The sequence below is a fragment of the Ctenocephalides felis genome, unplaced genomic scaffold (assembly GCF_003426905.1).
Source record: "Ctenocephalides felis isolate EL2017-DRISC unplaced genomic scaffold, ASM342690v1 CF-g0.4_SCAFFOLD_03570, whole genome shotgun sequence".
Classification (NCBI taxonomy): Eukaryota; Metazoa; Arthropoda; class Insecta; order Siphonaptera; family Pulicidae; genus Ctenocephalides; species Ctenocephalides felis.
The window spans coordinates 23,506,216-23,521,284 of NW_020539724.1; the positions used below are offsets into that span (position 1 = coordinate 23,506,216).

Below are 15,069 nucleotides of genomic sequence, written 5' to 3' on the forward strand. Positions count from 1 at the left end.
CTGTATAAAAGATATCTTTTGTTAAGATACAGTAGAACTTCAATTATCCGAACTCCAATCATCCGAACTCCAATTATCCGAACTCCAATTATCCGAACTCCAATTATCCGAATCGCCGATTATCCGAATCACTTTCAGAAAAAAAATTGTCCAAAAAAAGTCTAAGTGCGCTCTTATTCTTCCACCAGCAAAGCCAAAGTAGGCACATTGTTTGTTTTGATTTGACGGAGATGTTTAAAAAACAATGATTTTTATTTCTAAACTTGTACATAAGTACATTTTATTTATATTTAAAACATGTGAAAATATCATGTTTCTTTCATTTAATTCAATAAAAAAATAGTGCAATATCAAAACGTAACTTTTTTTCTCTCCAATGGCAATTTTTAAAAAAAACTTCGATTATCCGAATGGGTCCCGGTCCCCATTAATTCGGATAATTGGAGTTCTACTGTATTAGATTTCAAAGTAAAAAAGATATCTAATACAGTAGAAGTCCAATTATCCGAATTAATGGGGACCGGGACCGATTCGGATAATCAAATATTCGGAGTTTTTTTTTTTAAATTGCCATTGGAGAGAATAAAAGTAACGTTTTGATATTGCACTATTTTTTTATTGAATTAAATGAAAGAAACATGACATTTTCACATGTTTTAAATATAAATAAAATGTACTTAAACGAATTAAAAAAAAAAAAAAATGTACAAGTTTAGAAATAAAAATCATTGTTTTGTAAACATCTCCGTCAAATCAAAACAAACAATGTGCCTACACTGGCTTTGCTAGTGGAAGAATAATAGCGTACTTAGACTTTTTTTGGACAATTTTTTTTCTGAATGTGATTCGGATAATCGGCGATTCAGATAGTTGGAGTTCGGATAATTGGAGTTCGGATAATTGGAGTTCGGATAGTCGGAGTTCGGATAATTGGAGTTCTACTGTAGTTTCAAAAAATAATAATTTAATTAACCGTGTCAATAGCATACTGCTTAATAATATATTTCTTATAGTCTCTTAATGTAATATTCATAGATATTATTGATTATGAATAAGATTTATTCAGTGATTTTAAGACTGAAATTAATTAATAAGAATATTGAATAAACCACATAAATTATTAAACTGTAAAACTTCAGATTTAAATACCCTCGCAGTAAGAATGTAATATTCTTACTTTTCATAGTTTTATTTAATTAGAATAAAAATTTCTTCTGCTGTATATGAATTTATGAGTTAAAAATATTTAGTGCATTCGACTCACTTTTATAAAACATTGTCACATACATAAAATTAATCAGACGGCAGTTTGTGTATTAGTAATTCAATCCATCGTCACTTGTGTCTGATATGGATTCACCTCGATTGAAACCAAAGGCCTTCGAATTGCCCCCTGATAGCCATTCCAGTCCAACAGCCCCATGATATGATTGAGACCTCAAAACTGCTCCTCCGCTAATTTTGTTATCACATTTTTTTCAATAATTCAGTTAATTGCACTTTTGTAATGATATGCACTAGCACAGTAACTCAGGTCGTCTATTTTTCACTAGATTATCTTTTTCAACATATTTCATTGAAGAAATGTGTTTAATTCGATTGGCGCGGAGAAATTGGCGGTCTAAAGTTTTGATCAGATACATGTGTTATTTAATCATGTAAATTAATAAGTAATCTGTGAGCAGATTTATAATATTTTAATTAATATAAAACAAAAAACAATGAAGAGGTAGTTTTTACACTTGTCCTTCTATTATTTAAAAAAAAAACAGGAAAGTAATAAGTTAATAAAAGAGCTTCCTCAGACTTTGTTTAATTTTAAAACTACGCATTTTGAACCCTCTATGGGAAATAGGTGCAAGTGGTATTTTGCCTTAAGGCAAGTTGAATGTATTTCCCTATATGCAAAAATAATCCTCGTAAGCATTAATACTTATCAGCTTTTGAATTTTAACGATTATATGTTCAACTGTTTATTTTGAAAATACTGTTCTTCGCTAAAAACTAATCAATGCGACATTCGAAATTCCAATTGATTCTTTTCAAACAAAGTTATAATATTGTAATTGTGCTAATTAAAGTTTCCACTTTAACTTTAATGTTTAACATTAAAATAAAAAAAAATCATTTTTGTAAATTACTTATTAACTTCCCGTAGGGTAAGTTATTGTAATGGGCCGAAAATCGGAATTGAAAATTTTTACATTTCTCGACGTTTTGAAGGTTTCTGAACGTTTTGGCATACTTCAGAAAAAATGGATGTGTGTGTGTGTGTGTATGTATGTGTGGATACAAATTTCAAGTCACGTTTTAGGATCAACCGATTTGAATGGTTCAAAAAACATCCGATTCCTATTGATAGAGAAAAGAGCTGATTAGTTTTTGGCAAAGGCAGGTCCAGCCGTTTCGGAGATACGGAGCAAAGAGTGCAGAAAATAGAAATCGTATTTTTGAGAGAACGGAGTATCCGATTTGAATGATCTAAAAAACATTCAATTAGTAATGATTGGGAGAAGTGTTTATTAGTTTTTGGCAAAGGCAGGCCCAGCCATTTTGAAGATACGGAGCTAAATATGTAAAAAATGGCAGTTTTTGAGAGAACTAAGCGTCCGATTTAAATGATTCAAAAAACCTTCTGCTTGTCTTAACAAAATAATCGATTTTGGAAAAAAAAAATTGTCCCATTTTTTTTTTTTTTTTTAGTTTTTTGTATATCGAAAATATTTATTTTTAATTCTGACTATAGTTCTAATATACTTTACAAATAATATCAACTCTGCAATTCAGTTTATATGATATTTATAAATATTATACAATGTTACAATATTTATAATAATCTATTTGAAAACATTCAGTAATCCTCGAACATTTCGTTACGGTACGGGAAGTTCCAGCAATTTGCCTTAAGGCACGATGCCACCCACCCCACTAGTTTACTATGCGATAAATATAAATAAAACGTGCATAGTGATCCACAATCTGATCTTTCGTCCTCGATTTTTCAAAAAACGGCTTTACCGATTTTAAAAATTTTAAAGCCATACGAGGAAACTCGATAAAAACTCGCACTTTATGCGGTGATCAGCCAACCCGCTTCTTTATAATTAGCATAAAAATGCAAAACTCTTCGTCCACATTATATCCAAAAATCATGAATCAATTTTAAAACTTCAAAATTCCTGTTCCTCGCAATTAAAAGTAAAATTTTCTTTTAGTTTTTAATGAAAATTAATATGCCGACGAGTTTATGATCTAGACGAACATCTTAAAATATTAAAGACCTACGAAAAATCATTGGATTATAAAAATTGAGCCATGTGTGTTTGAGCACTTTTTTCACATCACATATATCATAAGTCAATTAGAAATCGCATTGATTAGTTTTTGATGAAAGGCAAAAACTTAATTTGTGAAATAAACCGCTTAAAATTTCATCTAAGTAGTGAAATTCCATTTCTTATTTAATTCATAAGGCAAATATTAACACTTAAAAAGTTCGTGCAACTTGATCATGATTTTAGAAATCACTATACTGAACATGGGCTTTATTCTTATGTACCAAAAATATAGATTTCAGATTAAACCAATCAATCAATCAATTTAAATTTAATTAATCACCGAAGAAGAGACTAAGACTTGACTAACAAATGAAAAAAAAAATCCTTATTAAAAGTACTCCCCTAAAATAAAAAAATTTCATTTAGTACAATACATTCTATTCTCTGATATAAACTAATTCAAACACAACTGTAGAAGATAGAAAATCAAGTATCTACATTAGACTAATATTTTACTCACAAACGAGTTTCAACTTAGATTGTATCACATTGTTTAAATAATGTTAAAAATTTATTTATTAAGGCTACAAAAGAGTTATTATAAATCTGCTCTCACTTTTGTTTTTAATTCAAATAAATACGTGCAATGATACTCATTACATTGTTGATGATTGAAAACATGAAAATTTCAATCAATGCAAAAGCCAGTGAAATACAAACACAAGTGACTGTGCCAGCGATGAAACAAACAAACATACATAGAATTTGTGATATGCTGCATGATGTAATTGTATTTTAATATGCTAACAATTAGCATCATATAGAATTTTATCAGAATATTATTTACTATATTAAAAAATAATATTGATTTCATTTACCATATCAAAGAATAGCATAAGATGATTTATTACCAAAAAAATATTACTTCAACATGTAGTATTTAATATAATAATTTGTAACAACAAAATATATATTTAATTTGCAAAAATATAATCTAACTGATAATGATTATGTATAAAATGTAGTCAAAATATTAATATTGTAAAATGAATAAAATGGTTAATGTAAATACTGATTAAGTCAAAACATCAATATCATAAAATGAATAAATAGGTGATCAAAACTGTGAAGCAGTTGAAGGTAAAAGCAATTCATCACACAAAAGAAAAAACAAACAAAAAAAATAACTTAATTTACCTCTGTAATGGAGAATAGTTTTCATTTTCATTAAATGATTGGGTCATTATGTTGGAGCTAGCTATTTTCTTAGCTAATTCGGCCTTCTTTCTGCCTTCAGCAGCAGCTAAAGAGATAATATATAAGTTAATTTATTATAAATTAATATATTCATTTTTATTCTTGTTTGGCATGCCTCGGATACACGAGTGCTTACGTATAATATTTTATTTATTAATTATTTTTTATTTTTTATAAAAAAAAAATTACTGACATTTGGTGCTTGTTTCCAATAATTAATTTTTTACGAGCTGTTATTAATATATCTAAGTGATAATCTAAGATTTTCAAGTTAGTAACGTTTTATACAATATTTTAATTTAAGGTTTAGATATAATTAGTCTGTCTCTTTAGTTAAATCTCTTTCTTTTTATTCTTGCTCTATGTAGATTTAGTTTTTTGTAGTAGTTTAGTTTTTTGTGTAGTTTAGTATAGAACATATGGAAAAATAAAGATGTTTTAAAACATCTTCACTTTATTTATATTTTTTACTTGATGTTACGCCCTCCAAGAAATTAATCATATATATATATATATATATATATATATATATATATATATATAATTTACACAATAGGGTACATATTTGTAAAAAATATATATCTACCTTTCATAGGATCATATTTGGCCCTGCGCTTCCAATTTGCCATTTCTTGCTCCTTTGTGGGATTTCGTACAGGAACTTCAAAAATAATATAAAACAAACATTAATTAAACAGAAATTTTTAAATCAAACAATAAATAAAACAAGGAAAACTTCAAGTGCAGATTGACATTTTAAAATAAGTTTTCCAATTTTTTCAAAGCGTAATTTTGGAAGCTTGGTTATAATTATTTAATTACGTATAATTATATATATATATATATATATATATATATATATATAACATAGTCTATAGTCAAATCACGATTTAAAAACCAACTGTGTGTTACAAAGGGATGGTTTGCCATTTTTCTTATTTATTGGCTTAACATTATGTAATTGAATAAAACAACATTCAGCAAAACGCCCTTTGAATAAATTGTCTTCAAATTTAACAATATAGTCAGGTTAAGTAAGTTTATGTTATGTTTTGATGTGTTCGGTCAGCATAGTTTTAAATTTGTTTGGAATTGTTTGCTGAAGGCACTTTTTATTAAATGTTGGCTGGTTTTACTAATATATATTAAATAATTGACTCAGCAAATGATTTGATACACTATATTCCAAAACTTGTGGTAAAATTAGTATTAGTAGTAGTGTTAAATTTGTAAAATTGAAGTGTAATACTTTTATATACGGTAAACAAATGACATTTCTAAATTCAGTAGGTTATTAGTGTCAATATCTTGTCAATATGATTGTTAGTTTTATGAAGTAACAAAAATACTTTAGAATACTTTTATCATTATATCTCAAAATAATTTCCATATCGCAAATAAATTATCTTCTGAAAAATTGTTCTGTTGCACATAGTGTTGTACTGTTATAACATATCCTCATATCATGGATTATTATTTCTACTTTTAATATTGTTTTAGTAAGTTTCACAACTTATTTTTTATTTATAAAATATCTCTGTTGCATATTTTATTAATTCCACTGAAAGAAATCTAAAACAACAGCATGACCAATAAGCATGAATTTTCAAAGTAAATTTTTAAAATAATTCTAATTTTTATGATGTTACTTTAGATTATTAGGTTCTGTTTATACGTGTCAACAGCGAATATAAAATTACAGATGCAGGGAAATATTTATAGTGAGTTGAAACGCTTTTATATGAATATGAAAAAAAAACTTAATGATTCTACTGAGCAAATATTATTAATGATATACCTTTAAATATCAACTTTAAGTTTTTAATTGTGCATATATAATTATAATTATAATTATATATATATATATATATATATATATATATATATATAAATATATATTAAAACAAATATTCGATATAAACAAATATTTTATCTGACCTATGTCCTTTTTAATTACACCTTTCCCAGGGCCAGCGCTTCTTGTAGACCGTAAACTCAATCTGATATCATCATTCCTGGTCAGATTTTTATTCTTGGCAGCACTTCCTGGTACACTTTTCGTTTCCAAATAACTTTTACTCTCATCTTTTTTCAAAAATGATGCAGTAGTTGGAGATTTATACTTGGAAATATCCATGTACCTTGGCTGCACACTCGCGGTTACTTTTTTCTGTCCAGCAGAAGATACATCACTCACGTTTTCTGATGGTTTGGGATTAGCAAGACGCTTGTTGATACTTATATCGCGTGGTCCAGTGCTTTTTTCTCTAAATGAACTTCTGACAGATCTTCTGGTAGAATCAGCATTGTTACGAACAAAATTGGATGCAGGTTGCTTGGTTGCTGATACAGATGTATCACTTTTTTCGGATTCTAGTCTCGCTCGTCGTAAACTGAATGCGCGGTTACAACGCGTATTTTTTATTTTTTCAGGCTTTGGGGTCGTTTTATCGTTTTCGTATTCGTAATCGGACTTGATGCCATCACTGAAATTATCGTTGTTGTCATGGTAATTGTTATAGTTTGTGTATTTCCTAGTGCTCCTAGGTGAATCCATGAACGGAGTGTTATTATGTCTGCTCCTCAAAGGAGTATCATTTGCATGTGAAGAAAATGAGCTAGAACGTCTGATCGGGCTTGAATTTGGTGAATTCTGGTGTTTTGCTAACTTGTTTCTGACGTCGTTAAAAGAATTTTTATTGTTGATTTGCAAGTTATTGTCCTTGAATGTGCTCTTCAACAAGTTATCCTTGGAAACCGAAATTGTTTGATCAATATTCAGTTTAGAATTAGTATCATTTTTATTTATAAAACATTTGATAGGCTTGGGTGGTAGTTGATCACCATATCCTAAATCTTTGTTATTCTTTTCTATATAATCGTGCTTTTTTAGATTGTGGGAATGCTCATAAACAGCTTTAGATAAATTATTCTTTTGGGTCAACGAATTGTTCATCAGTCTATTGTGTGAAGGTGAGGCAAACTCTATTTGAGACAATGAATTATCAAATGAGAAGTGCCTTTTATGCCTTGAAGGTCCAAATGTTCTTTTTGGTGATGTTGGGCTTGATTCAGACTTCAAAGGTCTGGTGTTATAATCATTGCTTTGCGATAACCTAGTTTCACCGTCAGATGATATGGTGACATAAGATATGTGTTTTGGTGATGTGGAAGAATCTAAACTATGCATGGGTGATCCATTGCGACTGTCGGAGTAAGTTGCATAATTGGATACTTTAGGTCCAGTGCTATTTGAAAGACTGCAGGATAAAATATTGATCACGTCTTCGGTATTTCGTAAGTATGCATGTGTGTCAGCAATGGGAGAATTTAATTCCTAAAAAGATAAAAAAATTACAATTATTTATAAAAAATATAGCAAATTTTAAACTTTGCTTAATTCTATTTATAAACTAGTTGGTATTGGTATTTTGCCCTAAGGCAAGTTACATGAACTTCCCGATATGTGTAAATAATCGACTTCATCAATAAAAAAAAAAAAAGATTATGAGTGATTAAAAGTATTACGAGTGGATTTATTACAAATAATTAGAAACGAACGAACACGTTAACTCGGAGTATTTTCTAACGGCAAATTTTCACAAATTAATAATTTTTATAATTGAACCAGTTTCCGTAGGACTTTAATGGTTTAGAAGGTTCATTAAGACCAAGTACTTTATCGTTATACCAAGTAAATCGTATTTAATCCACTCATTTTCTTTAAGTTTGATAAATTTTTAAAATTAAACTACTTGTCGTAAGGCCGTAATAGTTCAGTAAGTTCTATAAGACCATGATATATATCGCCAAAAAAAGTTCCATAAAAATCGGCTTAATTTTTTTTTTCAACAGTTAGTTAAAAGAAAACGGCTCGAAAGATTTTTAACCAAAACTAATCAGTATCATTCCCAACTAATATCTTTCGAACAGTTTTTGATTTATCAAAATCGATTCGGTAGTATGAGCTTAAATGTAGACGAAAAGTTTAACATTTTTTTCCAAATTACAAAGAAACGGCTCGGCCGATCGCTGCACAAAACTGAGAAAAGATAATCCACATCAAAACACATTGATTTTGGCTTTTAAATTTTTGAAATCGGTTTAGGCGTTTTTGAGCAAACTTCGATGAATTTTGACAAATGCCAAAAAACGGTATTAAAACTTTGACGAATTTTTAAAATTAAACGGCTTGTCGTAGGACCGTAATATTTTAATTAGAGTGATTTAAAAAACATTTAATTCGTATGGACGGGGAGAAATGCTGATTAGTTTTTGGCAAAAGGCAGGTACAGCGGTTTCAAAGATACGGGACAAAAAGTGCAAATAATAGAAGTTTTAGAGATTACAGAGCATCCGATTAGAATGATTGATTATGTTGAAATAGTTATTCACGCAAATTTATTAAGAAATGGTTAGTTTTTAAAGCAGACAGGTTCGGCAATTTCAAAATTTTGAAAAAAAGCAAAATTTACAAAAAATTCAAGTTTCTGAATTTCTCAAGTTTTCAAAATTTTCCAGAAAATTCTAAAAAATTCAAAATGTTCAAAATTCTAAAGTTTCCTTATATAGTTTGAACAAATAATTTTAATTCAGTTTCAAAATGTTTATATAATATAAATAAGGAATATGAGATAATTTCTTTGGAAGCATTTCAAGTAGTAATTATTCCGATTAGGTTTTGTTTATTATCTATTCGTTCCTTGTCTTCTTTGTATATACATAATTATATATATATATATATATATATATATATATATATATATACTAGCAAACCCGACAAACTCCGTTTCGCCACCAGATGGTTTCGTGAGAAAGATGAAGAAAGTTTGTTTGTTTTATATTTGAAAAGGAAAAATTTGATTTTGTTATACAACAGTAATGAATTTTTTTCGATTTCAAAAATGAAGTGTTTTTTAGTTGAACTTCTCTAAGTAAATGAAAGTGAATCCGCAAATTATCCGTTTCATTGAAGTGCTCTTTGGTAAACCACATTTTTTGTTTTTTGGTCTGACCTTAACACAAACAAAGCGGATGGTTTTCCAACTCGTGAACAGGCAACTTATAGCTGCCCATGTGAAAAACAATGATTTTCTAAATAATCTATTTGAAATTTATTCCGCAAACACTAAGTGATCGGCCTTGCGACTTGTTATTGCGAACGCAAGGCGAACTGGAAATTGCAATCGTTTGAAGTCAAAGGGAAGACCAGTCGGAATCATTGGTATGTCACAAAATCGCCAGCAATTTTTGATTAAATTGTGAAATTCAGTGCGTTTACATCATTAATCTTTGCGGCAAGAATTGCTCGTTGAGTTAACCAAGCATAATTCTGATAATTCTCACTAATGTCATTACTCGAATTTTTAATTACGGTGCGCGAAGTTCCTACAGCTTACATTAAGGCACGATGCCATGCACCACTAATTTTCTTAGCTATAAACCTTGCGGAGCCCAAGACCTTTCCAACGAATGCAAAATTGTCGAAATCGGTTCGGGTGTTATATATATATATATATATATATATATATATATATATATATATATAGAGAGAGAGAGAGAGATAGTTACCCAAACTTAGCACTTAACTTATATTGGACCAATAAAAAAACTTTACTAAAACGAATTTGTTATACATTAATAATCAATCTTTATTGATAATTGATTATTTTTCTTTTGCAAATATTCAATTATGGTACGGGAAGTCCCAGCAATTTGCCTTAAGCCACAATGCCATGTACCACTAGTTTAGTTTCTTTCAAATATATGGAGGATGCCTGTAGTTTTTAAATGAACTTATTCAGCCTCCTTTTTACAAATTAGCCATTTACATTATTATTATAATTACATTACATTCAATGATTTAATATAATATAAAAAAATGCTTTAAATTTTAAGCTCTTTAAACAAAATAACTCACACACATACAGAACTGGATCAGCATTAACTTTTTCTACTAACTTCTATTATATATTTATGTACAATTAATATGAAAATATGCATTATACTAATATAATTACTTACAGTAGTGCTCCCAGATAAACTGACACTATTTCTCGATCTAGGTCGTGCTAAAGTTGAGATCGGAGAAGGTATTTTTGTGGGACTAGCAGAAGGAGGACGTGGTGGCCTTTTCACTATAGAATCATTTATCCTATCATTATTCGTTCTACCTAAAGGCAATGACATAGCTCTATGAGAATTCTGTTTATTTCCATAATAATCACTTGCATTATCTGTACTGGAGTCCCTGTAACGATACTCATTATTTGCTTTATCACGTTCTCTTCTGTTGTGTTCTGAAGCCGACTTGGCCCATTCGTAAATCCAGTTGTTCTCAAACTTATTATTATCTTTAGAAGGTTTGTTCAGATCACACAATTGAGAGTTGTTTAATTTGCTATCAGGTTCAACATAGTCACTGGATTCTATCTCAGATTTAGTCAAACTTTTCTTTCTTTTCAGTAATATATCCAATTCATTTCGAACACCAAACTCATTTTTATTTTTTGTTGCTGGATTTTTATTACTAAGCACTCCACTGGCAGTAACGCTGGTAAAACTACCAATATCTAAATTATTATCAACTTGTTTTGGTTTGTTTTGTAAGGTTCTTTCACTGATGTTTCTCACACGATTCTTCAGCTTTTCTAAAACAGATTTTCTACTCCTGGCTTTACTTTCTTCTTGCGGCTCGTAGTAGTAAGATACTTCTAATACATTTTTGTCTGATGATACTTTACTTGGAGTATATTGTTTATGCCCGTTGGACACAAAATTACCCAGTTCTTCATTGTTAGAACAATCAGGTGTTAAATCCTTGGTATTTATAATAGTTTTACTTATATTTTTTGTTGATATAGGGCTTTCTTCATGCTTTATATTATTATCACAGCCTGTTGACTTGATACTAATACGAATAACTTCCGTATTGGTAGAATTTAGTTTTTGATCTATACTCATCTTAGCCTTTTGTTCTTCTGTGTAAGTATCATTTTCAATTGTGTAAGTCCCAGTTTCACTAACATCACTATTTGAATCATAGTCATTGCTTACATCGTTATTTGATTCTTTCGTCGAATGAGGAGGTTCAAATGTTTCTTCGTGTGTTGATATATTTGGTAATGAGCATAAATTTACTTCTTCTGAATAGCTTTCATGAAAACTGGTACGCGGACTGAGACTTTTGCTATCTAACCCAAAATTGGATGATTCATGGAAACTAACTGACATTGGCATTTTATTTTTACCTGCACTAGCTCGAGTATTTTGTTTCACAGGTTGCACAGATTCTTTGCTATGATTAGTTTTTGCTAATTTACTTACACCTTGTGTGGTTTTACTTTTAGACATCGTAGATTTAGATGGTTTTGTGTCTTCAAGTTTTGATAAAGATGCTCCTCGTTGGTGCCTTTTCTTTAATTTATCCATAAGAAATTTGTGTTTGGTTGAATCAATTTGTTTACCATCACCAAAATCTATAGTAAAAGCTTGTGATTTTTGAGGTTCTTCTGAAAATGATTTGCTCATTTCATCAGAACTTTTAGCACTATCCATTTTTTCTGTGTCTGGAATCTCTTCAGGTTCCTTTGTTTGTGACATTATTTCTTTATCAGCAGAAGTTTCTTCCACAACTTTTTCACATAAATCTTCTAAGGAATCCACAGTCTTTTCAGATGAACTGTGCTTATTTTCATCTTGTATGATATCCATTTTAATCCAATAATTTCACAAAGCCCACATTACCATATTTAACAATATCACGCCTATGGTGAAAATGACATCATTGGTATAAATACAATTTTATAATCATATGCACGCACGTAGTTATACACATTGCTTAATAAAAAATTTGTAACTACCACCCGAAATCTTAACACTTCTTGTAATAAATCTTGAGCTCAACATGTTAACTAGATAATAAATAATAATTTTGACGTCTGCCCAGTGGTAATGGACATATAGATAATATTCCTGTAAAATAATAACCTTCGTGAGAACTAATTAGGTCATTGTTATGTAAAATCAATGATTTATTATTAATTCATAATTTATTACTCACATATAACAATTACACTTATTTATAGAAAGTATTTTGTCGAAAGTGATCGCATATCTTTTGAATGCATTGTTCGAAATGTCAAATGGAATGACATTAGTGGCTGCCTTCGTGTCGGTCGGTTTCTCAACCTGTTTGATTCAAAATGGCCGCCCGTTGAAATTATTTGATAAACAAAAGCAATGTTTCTATAACAAACTATATTAAACTGCCATTATATCGCTTGATAATCTTGTAAATAGTGACTAATATTTACATATAATCGATATAATGTTATTATTATACTTTAACAATCAGGGATGGAAAACCTTTTTTGTAACGGATAACTTCAAGCGTGTGGGTTCGTCAAATAGAGAGATTAGGGGGCGTCCATTAATCACGTGATCGATTTTTTGAGGTTTTTTTGATCGCCCCTCCCCCTTGGTGATACATGATGGTATTCAAAATTACGCCCCCCTCCCCCACCAAACAAAAATTGTAAATATTATGATTTTTTTGAAAATACTTAGATTTTTTAAAAATAATTCAGGTAAAAAATACACGAGATATCTTACTATACCCCGCCCTCCACCACGTGATTTTGTGTGATTTTTTGTCAAACCCCCCCTCCCCCAAAAAACCTCACGCGTTTAATGGACGCGCTCTTAGGTTTATGAGAAACAGTACTTTATTAAGGGGGGAGTCTACTTTAGAGGCTTTGAAAAAAAACGTTTTTTTTTGTCGTGTTTTCCAAAATTAGCCAAGAATATATCGCTAAAATATCAGAACCAAATTCAAATTATTTTCGGAATTACAGAAGAAATAGTGAAACATTTTCTATTCATAGGCAGATGTGCTGATTAGTTTTTGGCAAAGGCAGTTTCGAAGATACAGTGCAAAAAGTGCAAAAAATGGCAAATTAATTTTTGAGAGAATAGAGCGTTCCTTTCGAATGATTCAACAAATTTTTCACTTGTATTGATGGTATGAAGTATTGATTAAATTTCTGGGGAGATAGGTCCAGCGGTTTCGGAGATCCAGCAAAAACAGTTTAAATAAATGCCACTAATCGGACAAAATTGACCATTAGACATATGCACATCAAATTATCAGATATTTTATATAGATATATTCATAAAAATTTTAATAATTAGTACATTTTTTTTAATGTCTATGGGTTCCGTACCAAGATTTATATTGTTTAAAGTTCACTTACATAGTTCAAACAAATGTCCTGGACCTTTTCCACAGTATGAATATGAAACAACCAACATGAATGGGTTTTAAAATTTTTACATATTTTCAAAAATTTCAAATTTTTAGAAAAGTCAACTTCCTTCAAAAATTTCTGTAAATCTCAAAGTTTTCAAAGAATCATCTTTTTCATAATTTTCATATTTCAATGGTACGGAAACTTCCTGCAACTTGCCTTAAGGCACGATCAAAATAGTCAATAAAATTTAGTTTGAATTGTAATTGTGAAGGCCATCAAATATCTTTTGAACGGCTTTTTAATTTTCCACATCCAAAATCGGTTTAGTATTTCTGCCTAAAATTTTGCCCTTATCTGATAATTCTAAAGAAGCAAATGTCTCAACAGTTCCTACCAAGTTCCATCATACCTTTTAAATATTTGAAATTGATGCAGCCGCTTTTGATAAAATTTTAGCAATAGGTCAATTTTTCGCAAACACGTACATACATTTTCCAAATTTGAAGTCGAACGATTCAAAATGACTTAAAACGCCAAAAAAACATGTGATTAGCGAATCGGAATTTTGTGTAGAAACAAACTTCTGCTTAGGGAAATAAAATATAATTCATTTAAGAATCATCTTTTCTTATTATATAGATGCATTTGAAAAGATCAATTTTTTGAAAAAAAAAGATCAGTTAACAAAAAATCTGTATCTGGATGTATATTTGAATAGATTTTTTTGATATTTTCACAAAAACTAGAATTATTTTAGATTAGATCAAGAAAAAATAAACAATGAAAATTCCATAAAAAATTGTGAACAAAAGTGAAGATACAATAATCATGTTTAATTTATATCTTTGCACCCAGCTAGTTGGACACTTCTGATTTTCAACAATATTCGAAAATCTTATTAAACTGCGTAGTGTAGTATGAAAAGCCGAGGTAGTAATGTATAACAAAATTATATTTATATAAACAATATTGGTAAATTATAAATACTGCTTGGTTCTTGATTTGAAAATTAGTTCTATAGAATTTCGATAACGTAAAGTAATATGTAATATGTAAAGTAATAATGTTAAACTCTAATGTAAGATTTATTAACATATTTTTTGTAAATTAAGTGTATGAATATATGTTTTAATAAATGTATATTGTACATTCTTGCACTATTTCTAATTGTGAAACCACTGATGATAACTTTTTAAAATTTTAAATTTATAGTTGAAACAAAAGTCTTTATACATTATTTGTGATATTATTTTTGGTCGCGATTCGAGAAATGATATTTACAG

At 29.4% G+C, this 15,069-nt stretch overlaps 1 protein-coding gene across 2 annotated transcripts; it reads right to left on the reverse strand.

The window, feature by feature from the left end:
• Positions 1-1,219: 1,219 nt before the first annotated feature.
• Positions 1,220-12,479, reverse strand: LOC113382905 (putative uncharacterized protein DDB_G0282133). 2 transcript variants are annotated; one of them, XM_026621151.1, is made up of 5 exons: positions 10,560-12,479; positions 6,474-7,872; positions 5,122-5,196; positions 4,476-4,581; positions 1,220-1,455 (listed from the first exon to the last, which is right to left on the reverse strand). In XM_026621151.1, the coding sequence occupies exons 1-5, from the start codon at positions 12,246-12,248 to the stop codon at positions 1,317-1,319; spliced, it is 3,408 nt and encodes a 1,135-aa protein (XP_026476936.1). In that variant the 5' UTR covers positions 12,249-12,479; the 3' UTR covers positions 1,220-1,316. The 2 variants fall into 2 exon arrangements, with proteins under 2 accessions (XP_026476936.1, XP_026476937.1); XM_026621152.1 differs by having other exon boundaries at positions 1,394-1,621.
• Positions 12,480-15,069: the final 2,590 nt, after the last annotated feature.

Bases quoted from the DNA above. Each gene is read 5' to 3' on its own strand.
- LOC113382905 (XM_026621151.1), bottom strand. From the start codon at position 12,248: ATGGATATCATACAAGATGAAAATAAGCACAGTTCATCTGAAAAGACT. The intron at 7,873-10,559 runs GTAAGTAATTAT...TTATCTTTTTAG, and splicing joins GTTTATCTGGGAGCACTACT to GAATTAAATTCTCCCATTGC. The intron at 1,456-4,475 runs GTAAATTAAGTT...TAACAAAATTAG, and splicing joins AACTATTCTCCATTACAGAG to CGGAGGAGCAGTTTTGAGGT.